The sequence below is a fragment of the Melitaea cinxia genome, chromosome 13 (assembly GCF_905220565.1).
Source record: "Melitaea cinxia chromosome 13, ilMelCinx1.1, whole genome shotgun sequence".
NCBI classification, from domain to species: domain Eukaryota; kingdom Metazoa; phylum Arthropoda; class Insecta; order Lepidoptera; family Nymphalidae; genus Melitaea; species Melitaea cinxia.
In genome coordinates this window covers 4251713-4265700 of record NC_059406.1, presented here as the reverse complement: position 1 = coordinate 4265700, position 13988 = coordinate 4251713, and the positions used below count along the sequence as shown (strand labels likewise).

Sequence of the window (13988 nt, the reverse complement as noted above, 5' to 3'; positions counted from 1 at the left end):
AAGCGAAATCGTTTTCATAAAATACATTTCTTTCAGGTGTTAGACTTTTCGAATCTGTATATCTTTCGCCCATACGAGCGAACTATACAGCGTCGTACTCCAGGCAAAAACATATCCTCACTACACAAGGACAATAGGGTGAGCCAACTAGTCTTTTAAGCTCTTATATCACCCTAGTAGATTTTAGCTGCAATACATGTGGTGTTGTGTGACCTGGCCTACATGGATAGGGAAAAAACATTATTGATGTCGTTGACCCGTCGTGGTTAGTTTTTTAGTTGTTACTAAAAGTCATTGTAGGAACTTGTTTGTTTCTCTCAGAAAAGTAAAATACATGTTTAAAATTTTATTTGTTATAAAGTAATAAATACCTAAATGTTAGTCTTAGCTAACCTAGTCTAGCAGTCTTTCGTGCATAAATAATAATAATATTATTGCATTTTTAACTTTTTAATACTTAGTTTCAAAAAAAAAAATCAAAAATAAGAATTTTTTAAACATTAATTTTTATAATTTTAATTATTATTCGACATTGTGGTACAGATTCGATGGGCTGAGCAGCTTTTTATTAAAAGTCGTGTTAAACGTTATCCGCTACCCGAACCAGACGAGGAGTTACGTCGGGTAAAAAGAATAGATGAAGGTACCAGGTATTCAGAACACGACGAAAGTAGCCGAGATCTTCGTAGGATCAATCGTCTTTTTAATGACGAATTGTGGGGCTACGAATGGTATTTGGTATGAACTTATAATAACTACAAAAAGTCTTTTTGCTAATAATTATCTCTAATGGCTAAAGCAGTAGTGGTAAAGAGCGAAAAAGTGAAAAAGAAACTTAAATAAACTTTGTTTTTTGTTTCAAACATAGCAAGACACTCGAACTGATTTAAGTCTTCCTCGATTGGATCTCAACGTGTTACCTGTTTACAAATTGGGATATAACGGACAAGGTGTACGTGTGTCTATCCTCGATGATGGAGTTGAACACAATCACACTGATTTACGCGACAACTACGTAAGTCTCATGGTAACCTAGTATTTAAAACAAAGAAAACAAAAAAAAAATAGTTAAATATTTTTTTATTATAATAGTTTATCTATCTCTCTTCTATTGTTTTGTTTTCTTTTTCTTTTTCACAATTTCTAGTTATGCACTACTATAAAAAATAAATCCTTTTTTAATTTATATATATTTTTAAGGTATATGTAATATAATCAGTATCTACCTGTTTGTATCATATACGGCGATAACTATAATTCTTTAACTTATATTTAAGGATAAGTAAAAGCTGTAGTAGTCTGTCCCGGTTGTTATCATGTACACCTGATAACGATCGTTACTCATAGTAGGAAATATATACGCCAATCCGCATTGGAGCAGCGTGGTGGATTAAGCTCTGATCCTTCTCCTACATGGGAAAGAAGCCTATGCCCAGTAGTGGGATATTACAGGCTGAAGCATGCAAAAGCTGTAGAGATTAATCGTTGATATAATTATTATTCTTTTCAGTATGCTGCGTCAACGTTTTAACTTGTATAAATTGAAGTTACACCTAAGGTCACGAACTCGCCTGCCCAGCGTGGTGACTATTGGCAAAACACATGGTTCACGCCAATTTTGGCGCCAACTTGTGGAGATTTATGTCCAGCAGTGGACTCTATTAGGCTGAAATGATGATGGTGATGATGATGATGACTCCTGTTTACGCACATCAACCAGCTTTTAATTTCAAGTTTTGACATGTTTATGAACAGTTGTAGAGGCAAAATCCTGTGGTAAAACGAACGGTTTTAGATCCCAGACCCCAAGACCTTTTTTATTTTCTGATGGATAAAATATATATATAAAAAAATAGTATTAGTGTATACAGTGAACGTATACATACAAACCGTTAATTGATTACTGAGGGCGGACCTGTTTCACACCGGCTGTAGATAGACAGCATCTAACAGATGAAAGTTTTTATTTGTTACCATTGAATTCAACTATGAGATTGTACATTTTCAAATATTAATCTTAAATATGTAGCTTATTAATTTAGGAGAAACAGGACTTAATCGCCAATCCTACCTCCTTTTGTTAAAGTCTATACGTAACTTATTTATATGATAAACTTTATCCATAACTGGTGAAACAGGCCCCAAAAGCTTGTAAAAATGAAACATTGATGCTGCTTTCAAGCAGTTATATGTTCCTTTTGGCGAGTAAGGTGACCAATGGTCCTGGGGGGAATAGGGTCGGCAATGCGCTTGTGATGCTTCTGGTATTGCAGGCGTCTATAAGCTACGATCGGTTTCGGGTCCATCGGTTTGTTTGCCGACCTAGTTAAATAAAAAAAAATCTATGGTTTTATAATTCGTTAACTGACACTTCTACATTAAAATTCCATTCCTTTTTTAACCGACTTCCAAAAAAGGAGGAGGTTCTCAATTCGACTGTATTTTTTTTTTTTTCTGTTACATCAAAACTTTTGACTGGGTGGAGCGATTTCGACAAATTTTCTTTTAATCGAAAGGTGGTGTGTGCCAATTGGTCCCATTTAAATTTATTTGAGATCTAACAACTACTTTTCGAGCTATATCTAATAATGCGTTTTTACTTGACGCTTTTTTCGTCGACCTACGTTGTATTATACCGCAAAACTTTCTACTGGATGTACCGATTTTGATAATTCTTTTTTTGTTGGAAAGGAGATATCCCAAGTTTAGTACCATGATAAGGAAACCAGGATCTGATGATGGGATCCCAGAGAAATCGAGGGAAACTCTTGAAAATCCGCAATAACTTTTTACTGGGTATACTGATTTTAATAATTTTTAATTTAATCGAAAGCTGATATTTGTCATGTGGTCACATATAAATTTTATCGAGATCTGATAACTACTTTTTGAGTAATCTTTCATAACGCGCAGTTACTTGACTATTTTTTCGTCGATCTACGTTGTATTACTCGTCGATGTAATTGAAGTCGGTTTTTTTTTTCGTTTGTCTGCAAACACAATTATTTCAAAGTCAGGTTAGCTTTATTTTGTGGCACTATATTCTCTCAAAATTTTATTTATATGTACTTAAGAGCCATTTCACAAAAATCGGTAACAATCCGCGAAATTGTAATATTTTGACGTCGTTAATCTCAGTGTTGGATGCAATAATGTAATTTATATTCTTGAAATATAATAGAGCAACCTTTGTTGTAGTCCATAGTCAGATCAGAATTTTGATTTATATTATGTGTATAAAATTATTAACCTTTTCATCAGCCTCCTCCCTGGGTAAACGGTCGCAATGTATACTTTGAAGTCCTACTTTTCATTAACCTCTACGTTGAAACCATTTTAAAAAAATATCATAATATGTGGAATATAATTTTGTTGTCCACTATCATAGATTTTTATTCCATTTGTATCTCTATTAAACGATAAAAAAAATTTAAAGTTATGAATATTTTCCAAATAAGTACAATTTTAAAAGCGATATTTCTCTTAGAAAACTAAGAAATTTTAACGAACTATCTTCATCAAAGTAAACTTACATTATTAAGGAATACAAAAAAAAAAAATAATTAAAAGATGTAATTATTTTTAATACATTTTATATTAAATAATAAAAAGATAGTATATATTGCCACGCATCAAGCCCGGTAAATCAGTCGAGCGCTAGCGCTCTTAGAGGTAAGGTCCACGCCAAATTCTGCGCAACCGTCTCTTTCGCTCACACGCGCCAAGTGCCTGTTGTTATAGCGGATAAAACGCATTTGATACTTTCATAATAAAATATAAATAAAATAAACATATTACGAAAATGACTGTAAAATAATATAATGATAATTTCTGTAAACAAATGTATAATTTAATTTTCTTTTCTCACACTATCAATACAAATAGGCATTTCAATCTGTTTGTCTTGTTATTTGTTAATTAATATGTTTGTCGGTGTCGATGTCATTAAATGCTTTTTTATTCATATCGTAAATATTAGATTCATTCGTAAACTAAAAAAAACTAAATCAATTTAAAAAAATTGTTTCATAAAATTGATTTTTTTAATTTTATTTTAAATTTATTGACTGTTGTTATATAACATACTTGAAATTTTTAACAAATTAATTATGTAAAAAACATTTTATACTATAGTTATCACGATGGTCTTTTGGTTGTCACACTATACGTATTATACTAGCACAAAGATCGCGCGGCTCGTACGACTCGCGCGATGCGACCAAATTTACCTAAACTTGCAGAGCGTAAAATGTGAAATGGCTCTTAATGTAACCTAACTTCAATTAGTACGGTTTGTCGCTTAAAAATGGAACACTATTTAATTATTTATATTAAACTAGGGGTCACCCAGAGGTCGAAATTCGACCATAATTAAAAATTTTAAATAAAGAAAACCAAAAAATTATGAAAATAAAGAACCTTTTTTAAGAATGTTCAATTTGACTACAGACTATCAACAAAAGAGTTATATGCGTGTGTGGGTCAAATACATGGAAGTGTCGGTATTTTTTATTTTTATTGATTTAATATATTTTTATGCATAATTATAAAAAAAATATTAGCATTCTGCAGTCCTTCTCTATATAAACTATAACACAAAATTTCATACTTCTTCGTCCGCGCAATTTCGCAAAACGGGGTACAAATCTATAATATAAAAATGAGTCGCTGAATGTGTTGCTAAGCGCAAAACTCGAGAACGGTTGGACCGATTTCGCTAATTCTTTTTTTAAAATATTCCTTGAAGTACGAGGATGGTTCTTACGGAGAAAAAAATTCTAAAAAAAAAATTTAAAATTTCCTGAAAAAAGTCTAAAAACAACACTTTTCTATACTCCCATACAAAAGATTTGTGATAATACTTAAAAGTCAATTTAAACTTTAATACCATACGATAAAGTTTGTGTTAGGCGATACGAAATTCGCCGGGTCAGCTAGTTTATAATAAAATTATAGATAATAATATATTTTTCTCCTCACTTCTAACGATTCTAACATCGGAGAACTTTTTCTGTTTATGTCATCCTAGTGCCCTGTAATAAGTTTATCCGTGAGCAAAGTAACACAATTTACACATCCAAAGTAACAACAACACACACACTTCTTGTTTACAAGGATTTTCAGATTTGCTCCTCTCTAATCCTAACCAAAACAAAATTTGAAAGTTTCATTTATAAGAAAAAAGGTACCGTTTTAGAGATTTAGCAGAAGCATACCTATGAATATTTTAATACAGTTTTTCCTAATAATGTGTTTTCCTTTTTTTCATGTCAAATAAGCTGATTTGAACTGAACAATAAATATTTTTTTACTTACTCCTCAGTTCTATGCAAACTTACGATATCAGTACAGTCATCTCTGTAGAAAGTCTAATGCCCTGGTAACTTCGCGGCCGATACAACGGATTGGACGCATTGACGCGTCGCTTTATGAAACTACTTGTCGCGCCCCAACGCCATCTATGCAAAAACATTGGAACTAGACAGAGAATAGTAAATTTACTTTTAAATTTCTAGGATCCCGACATAAGTTGGGACACTAATGATGGAGATCCCGATCCTTTTCCAAGGTATGATGCTAAAAACAGCAACTCACATGGCACCAGGTGTGCTGGAGAGGTAAATTGAAATTTTAAATGTCTCATTTAATTCTTAGTAATTAGTAAGTTTTACATCATTTTTATTCCTAAAAATTATGTAAATATGAACAATAAATTGTATCAATAATATGCATGTAATGTATAAATATTAATTTAAAATTTATTCCAAAGATAGTAATGACTGCTAACAATAAGAAGTGTGGCGTGGGCGTAGCGTGGGGAGCAAAAGTAGGCGGAGTCCGGATGCTCGATGGACGAATAACAGATCGTATTGAAGGTGAAGCAATCGGTGAGAAACTCTTTCAAATGTATGCGTTCCTGGTAGATTTGATCGCCATGTTGAGCTCAAAATGTCATATCTGGGAAGGTTACCCGGTCAGTCTCAATAAATGCTTTAATTTTTTAAACTTTAAAAATCATTTAAAATGTATTTGGCAATATAACTTTTATATCTTATTTTTAACTATTCTAAATTAAATTGGATTAATTAAATTACATTATATTGGTTAAATCAGTTAACTGGAATAATTTTGAAAGTCTAATTTTGCAGCAAATATACTTAAAATTTCCAAAGCATACGATAATATATGTGACGATGATTAAAAATTACTAAATTGTGTAAGCTGTGTGGCTACGGCAATAAAGAATATAACCACCCCCTCTCTTCCCGTGGGTGTCGTAAGGGGCGAGAGTTCTACTACCACCTTGGAACTTATAAAGCCGGACCGATGGCGGCATAACCATCTAACTGCTGGCTTTGAAATACACAGGCAGACGACGGGCAGCAGCGTCTTAGGTGCGACAAAGCCAGCCCTGCTGTCACCAACCCGCCTGCCCAGCGTGGTGACTATGGGCAACACACATGAGTTCACGCCATTTTTGACGCGAATTTGTGGAGGCCTATGTCCAGCAGTGGACTGCAATAGGTTGAAATGATGATAATGATGATGAAATTATGTAAAAGTACCTATTGAAGACAAAGAAAGTTTTAGTCAAAATGGCTAGTTTTAGCTAGGGAAAACGAATATTTTTGTATAATTTTGTGCTATTGTGGATGCCTTAGAATGGGATGGCAAACGGTTGACCGGCTGTTTTTTGTCATCGCTTGCACTACTTAGTTTATATGCACAGTCGATTATCTTTTTGTTTTTAAATAAAGAACAAACAAAAAGCAAGAATACGGCGAAACATGAAAGGCTTAGTTTACTTTGTTGGCGAACCTGTCGAACTTAAATTTTGTGAGGTAATCCATAATTTAGAAAATGTATCGTAATAAAATTTCGCAAGACTCAAAATAAAATAAAAATACACAAAACAAGGAATATAGTGTTAAAAAAAAAACATAAAGAAATTAGTTTTAGATCGCCAGACCGTTTGTTCGTTGGTTTGAAATAATGATACAAGTCCATTTTATTTTGTTCTATATATGCGGTCTCCACCATTTTTGACGATTGCCGCTACTATACACATGACTATAAACGAACGTTCTTAACAGTTATGTACTCCTAGTAGCACGAATGAAATGTGACGTAACATCAAAACCACTTTTATTGAAAGCAAACAGCATTTTCATTAGGAATTTTATTATTTTAATTGGGATGTAAGATAAAATCGATTATTTTCTTTCGTTTTAATTTTAAATAAAACATTGAAATATTTAAATAATTCGGTATTTAAATAATTATTTTTCATTAGCTTTTTGATCGAATTCATATTTAAATTTTAACTATTTTCATCCAGTTTTTATCGAATTGTGGAAGCTTAATCAGATTTTAATTTATTTTGAAAATGTTTTTAGATATAAAGTTGTGATATTTTCTAATTACCTATAAAATAAATATATAAGAAATGAAACAATCAGTTTAAATAAGCTTAAATTAAAATTAATTTAAATAAGTTGCCCGGAATTGATTATTTTGAATCATACTCGTACTACTTTTTTAATTTTTTTTTAGGAATACAACATTCCTAAAAAAATATTAATTATATTAAAGGCAACAAAAGTAATTGATTCCGTTATTCACGATAAAGAAATCAAACAAAAAAAAAAAAAAAAAACAAGTAAACCGACAAGTTTGACGACTTTAGAGTTACTTTTTGTCAGCTTTTACTAGGAAATCAGAGCCAAAGAAGATACGTTAGCAAATAGCATAATATCTTCTTTGATAAAACAGAAAAGTTTAACTTTGGCTTTAAAAAAATAATATAATTTGGTTATAATTTTTATAAAACATATTTATTACAGTTACTAAATGCCGTTATTGTTTCTAATATAGGGTACGCCTGGGATAAGGTTGACATTTACAGTGCTTCCTGGGGACCAAGTGACGATGGGAAAACTGTGGAAGGCCCTGGACGGCTTGCTATTGAGGCATTAAAACGTGGCATTGAAAAAGTAAACAAAACTAGCTTGCTAAAAGTTCATAAAAATAAGTAATATCTATTTTAAAACTGCAAATTTTTTACATGTTTTCATTGTCCCAGGGTCGAGGAGGTAAAGGAAGTATTTTTGTATGGGCTAACGGTAACGGCGGTGGCCATAACGACAACTGCAATTGCGATGGGTAAGTTAAATTGAAAGCTTCAAATAAATTGAAATGATACGAAGCGTATTTATTTGTAGTTCTACTATTTTAATTTTATTATAAATACAAATTTAACACATACTTTTAAAAATAAAATAAAAAGAAGTCTTTAACTTATCATACTACTAAAATAAATTATCCGTCATAATTCCGTAATAATTCACTCGTCTGTACTTATAACTATTATATTATGATCTAACGTATAATTATCATAACTCCAATAAAGTAACTATGTAAAAGTAACCCTTTAGTTCATAGTAAGTTCTCTAAAGATTTTTGAATGCTCTTGTTAAATTGTGCAATTCATATTAAACGCTATGTACTAATATGTTAATTTATTCTTTCAAGTTATTCATCGAGTATATATACGATATCAATTGGTAGTGCATCTCAGCAAGGCCTGTTTCCTTGGTATGGCGAAATTTGTTCGTCTACCCTAGCCACTGCATACTCTTCTGGTGCTTATAAAGATCAGAAAATAGTAAGTAATACGATGTGAGGCAATGGGTGATGTTTGATAATAGCAATAAATTCCATTTGACAAATTGTACACCTGTCTTTGTCATGCAGATAAATTACCGAACGTTAAAATGAGACGACTATATATTTTTGCTCCAGGCCACTACTGATACCAAAGATTCGTGTACTCTTGCACACACGGGTACGTCAGCTGCAGCCCCATTGGCCGCCGGTATTATCGCACTGGCACTACATGCAAAGTAAGTACTTACGTGGTATGCGATGTGATGATTCCTCATCATTTATGCATTCCTGTTATTCTCATTTGTACGGTCTGTTTGTCGCAATATCTTGGGCAAAATAAGCTTTTTCAACTTAGCGTCTCTTAATCAATCAAGCTTTTCATTACAGCCCAAATTTGACTTGGCGAGATGTACAACATCTGATTGTATGGACTTCCGAATACGCTCCACTTTCCGAAAACCCCGGTTGGCAAATTAATAGGTAAAAAATAAATAAATAAATAAATCATGAATCATTATATTTGTTTTTAAAATATTTGTGACAATATGCTTATTACTTTTTTTACTGCTTTTTGGTCGATTACAGTGTTGGTTTATGGTTTGATGTCCGTTTTGGATTCGGACTTTTAAATGCGGGAGCTATAGTTAGTGCTGCACTAAATTGGACAACAGTTCCTGATAAATGCATTTGCCGAGTTGACGCTTCTTCGTAAGTATCTTCTTCTATCTTTCTAAAACATCTAACTAAAACAATTTAAAAGAAGGTTATCAGACCGTAAAAAAATCGCTGAACTGTCGAGCAATCAATTGTCTCGTGTAAAAGTGTACTTTTAAAAAGAAAACAGTAGGTACTCAATGTATAATTATGTAATGAATTAATCATCAGTTGTAATTTAGTACTTTTTTTTACAATCATTTCAGTATCTGCTATTTGTGCCTGTGTATTTTAAATTTAACAAATAATAGTTTGGTGCATTATAACAAAAAGTTGTCTTCTTTCCGAAAAGTAATTTAGTATAAAACTCTGGGACAATGGACTGTAGAAGTAACACTACTCGGGTTACCTACTTACTAAATTTTAATATAAACTTTAACAAACACCATCTTATCATTTATGTGATCCTAGTAAAAGATTCGTTAAGTTTCGGCTGACGGAATTCGCATTTCGCAATGTCGATCGCGAAATAACGAAAACCAATTTAAAATGGTCTACCATATCATAGAATAGGTTAAAAAGTGACAGTTGTTTTCATTTTGGTTTGTGTAAATAACGTTTGTCATAAAACGAACGACCCGCTTCTTCGTCAGTTTTACTGGCCACAGTAAGCAAAAACTCGACAAGAGGAAGGCCTTATACAATATGGTATTAGTGGAAAAGAGATGCAAGTTTAGATTTACTGTTTTGGCTATGTTTTCTTGGTTAAAGAAACGTTTTGGTTGTCGATTGAGGGAAAAAAATATTGTTCTTTCTTGACTTATTTTTTTAAGTAAAAAACATCGTTCGCACGCTTTGTTTGGTGAGGAGTAGCTAGTTAATGCGTGATGAGATCGTTATGTAAAGTGTGATTGGGCGAGCAGAATGGAAATTAAGACATAAGTTGTAAAGATCAGTGGAGATTATACATATTTACAATTGACAACTTAAGAACTAAATAGTGGAGATAGAAAGTTTTACTTCAGTCATATTGGTCTAAAAAAGCACATTCGTTTTTTATAGAAGTCTCTGATATTTTTTTTTAGCTTGCGATTTTTATATTTTAAAACATTTACAGGTCAAATAACAAAAAATATACGGTATCATATCGATTAGATAATATTATAGAAATTGACGTCACAGGTTGTCTTGTCAACTATATAGAACATGTAGAACTCATCGTAAATATACAATACACTCGACGTGGTGCATTGGAAATTTATCTTATATCACCTCAAGGTAATATACATAAATAACTAAAGTACTATATAAAAGTTTGGTTTATATTTGATGTCCTCTTATTTTTTTATAATTCTAGCTAACCCCGCAAACGTTGTTTTGCTATATATGTTATTAACTCAATGAATATTAAAAAAATGAAAATGAAAATACATTTTTACTTATTCTCAATCTCTAAATCATTTATGGATTCCTAGTAATTCGACAGAACGTGACGGTGGCGTGGCGTGTTCATCGACTAACAAATGTCAAATGAAGCTAGGCTAGCTAGCCTACCCTGTTTTTTTTAAATGTTAATATTTATTTTTAGTATAATAAATATGAAATATTTATTTTTAGTATCGTAGAAACATTATATAGCAAAAATGGACATTTTTATATTACTTACAAAGTTGCAATATTTTTAAACGAATATTTTAATCGCATTAACATTTTTTTCATTCAAGGTACAGAGGTTCAAGTTCTTAGTTCCCGCCCAAGAGACAACTCGAATGCTGGATTCATTAATTGGCCCTTAATTTCCGTAGCAACATGGGGAGAGGCAGCAACTGGCAGATGGAAAGTCATAATACAGGATAAGGTATGTTACTGTGCCAAAGCATCTTTTTTTGTAGAATATTTCTTATTGCATTGTTTATGAGATAGAGTCAACCTTAAAGAGTGCAAACGAGTTTTCTTTATTTATATAATATTTTAGGATAGCAAGAGTAATTAGCAAATACTGCGATACGATAGGAGTTTGTTTTCTTCCTATATTAATTGAAGCTGCGCACTAGTAGTATTACAGTTTTTATAAAAGTTGCAATAGTAAGTGGTCCGTTGATATGGTATTCCTTTCGTTGATTGTATTACCTTTGGTATGCTAAAGGACAACCTTTCTACTTCTGTCACGACAAAAGGGTTATCACAAAATTGTTTTTGGGTAACGGTATAAGGCGGATGGTATGATAAAATATGGGATGTTATATCGTGTGAAAAGTTGCTGAGTAGTGACACTGAGAGTGCCACTCTCATTTCTGCGTATTACAAGAGTTGAGAGTCCTCCCGTGACCATGGTTGCTGTAAAGTATCCGAAACGTCGGGCATCTAAAAAACTTAATAAACTGCGGTAAAATCCGATTTTTTTTTCATTTTGATAAAATTACCTAATTATAGGTAACTGATGTCAAACGCGCATTTATATAATCAGTCACTTTTTTATTTGTTACCTTCGTATTATTAGGTGGACTATAAAATATAAAACAATTAATTATTATATCGGTCACGATTGGACGGATATGAGCGACATGGCCCTACATTTTGCTCCTCGGGCTGCGGGTTCGATTTCCACCTGAGTTTGGGTGTAATATTTGTGTTTATATATTTTTATATATATATATATATTATTTCTATGTATGTTTAGCAAAAGAAAAATTGATGTAACAGTCGTCTGTTACCACCTATACAGAGGACTGTATGTGAATGTTATATGATATGATGATGATGAGAAGAGGATGAAACTACAGTGTCCAATTTATTATTATTATTTCTAGACCAATGAAGCAAATACCGGTGAAATTGGACCGATCAGTCTGATAATCCATGGTACATCAGAAATGCCAGCGCACATGAAAAATGGTCCAAGGAAGTATAACGATAACTATAATAACGAACGCCAGCCAGAATTTGTCGATTACCATGATAGAGGCGAGCCATACTATGACTATGTTGAGCCGCTTATACCAGAGCAGCATAGTACGGAAGAGGTTCTCTTATTGAACGATATTGATACGATCACGTTTGACGAAATAGAAAAGGAACTATTGAGAAATCATCACAGCAAAAACGCTTACCAACCTGTTCTTGACGTCTAAAAATAATTTATTTACAAGTTTAATTATCATCCGGCTTAAAGGTTAGTAAGTTAACCTCCTATAAAGGTCTGTTGACTTAGTTTGTATTTTATTTTATATACTTTATACTTAATTTATTACATAATATTTTTATATATTTATTTATATTGTGAAATTATTTCTCATTTATGGGGTATCTAAGTTTTTTTTGTATGACTAAACAAGTATTCACATATCATTTGCATTGGTTCTGTTAATTTATTATTAATATTTATCATCAAAATCTAGTCTTTTACGATGTATAAGTTATAAAAGAGCACATCATGTCAAACATGGTGTCTTTACGGTAATTAGTTTTGTTTCATTTCTTCTTAAATGTACGTAGTAATATGTGTATGTAAAAGCAAATAAATCTATTTACAGCAAGTTTTATGGTTTATTATACAGAGTTAATATATGAAGCCCCATAAATTAAGGGAAAAATGCAATAGCAGCGTATGTATTAGTGACGTGACTTTTCGGAAAAAAATCGATCAATAAAATAATCGATTATATTCTTCGTAAAATAAATCGATTATTTTGTTATACAACTAGATCGGTAAACAAGCGTGCGGCTCACCTGATGGTAAACGATTACCGTAGTCTATAGACGTTGCAACACCAGAATAAGAATAATATGTATTTTAGAGGACAATTCGATTGCAGGGTTGTTGTATATGAGCATTGATAAATTACTTTGTATGTAGAAATTACATTTTGTTCTTGTACGTTCAACGTCAAACTTTAAATGTGTTTTCAAAACCGGTGACCACGATATCTCAAAAACTGATGAATAGATTTTTTGAAAATTTGTATACATATTATTATAATTATACTGTCATATACATCTGATAGCGACCGTTACTCATAGTAGGGAATATATCCGTAAACCCGCAGTGGAGCAGCGTGGTGGATTAAGCTCTGATCCTTCTCCTACACGGGGTAAGAGGCCTATGCTCAGTAGTGGAATATTACAGGCTGAAGCGTATGCGTATTGTTTATATTAGAAAGCAGTCCTTTATCATCAAAGGATTTATTTTTTCGATTCGTACTTAAGGAAAATGTAGTGATTTTTTTACTAAAATTCAGACTTTTACGTTTGATCACCGACCATTTTTTTCAAAACTATTTTTTATGAAAACCTTCGATCAATGATTAAATAATGATACAATAAAGTAATTTATTAAGTTTGTTTATTTTTATTTTAGATGCCTGGTATAGAATCTAGAGTCATCACCGCAAGCTTTTTAGAAAAATATTTAAAAAATGTCTAAAGTAGTCCACATTACAAACACTTTATATTTGTCACATTACACATTACTTTAATAAGAAAAAAAAAAAACGGTTCACTACCAGCAATCATTTTCCGACAAAAAAATGCCTTCATTGCCAAAAACATGTCTTTTTCAGCTATCAACTAGGTGTAATCTCTTTAAAAGAGGTTTTAGTCCTTTCTAAATAAGGTTAAACACTAAAATTGTGGGAAGAAGAAATTATTGGATTTTGTTAAAAACAAAA

General features: G+C 32.0%; 1 protein-coding gene across 1 annotated transcript in view; it reads left to right on the top strand.

Moving 5' to 3' along the window:
* Positions 1 to 12857, top strand: part of LOC123659254 (neuroendocrine convertase 1-like) — a 36530-nt gene extending 23673 nt beyond the window's left edge. Inside the window, exons 4-17 of the mRNA XM_045594503.1 lie at positions 37 to 138; positions 544 to 738; positions 869 to 1015; positions 5517 to 5618; positions 5771 to 5888; positions 7876 to 7994; positions 8084 to 8163; positions 8533 to 8665; positions 8803 to 8903; positions 9055 to 9147; positions 9253 to 9375; positions 10439 to 10599; positions 11046 to 11179; positions 12132 to 12857. Of these exons, the coding sequence (XP_045450459.1) occupies positions 37 to 138; positions 544 to 738; positions 869 to 1015; positions 5517 to 5618; positions 5771 to 5888; positions 7876 to 7994; positions 8084 to 8163; positions 8533 to 8665; positions 8803 to 8903; positions 9055 to 9147; positions 9253 to 9375; positions 10439 to 10599; positions 11046 to 11179; positions 12132 to 12452 (1929 nt within the window). The 3' untranslated portion in view covers positions 12453 to 12857. The remainder of the gene's footprint in view (positions 1 to 36; positions 139 to 543; positions 739 to 868; positions 1016 to 5516; positions 5619 to 5770; positions 5889 to 7875; positions 7995 to 8083; positions 8164 to 8532; positions 8666 to 8802; positions 8904 to 9054; positions 9148 to 9252; positions 9376 to 10438; positions 10600 to 11045; positions 11180 to 12131) is intronic.
* Positions 12858 to 13988: the final 1131 nt, after the last annotated feature.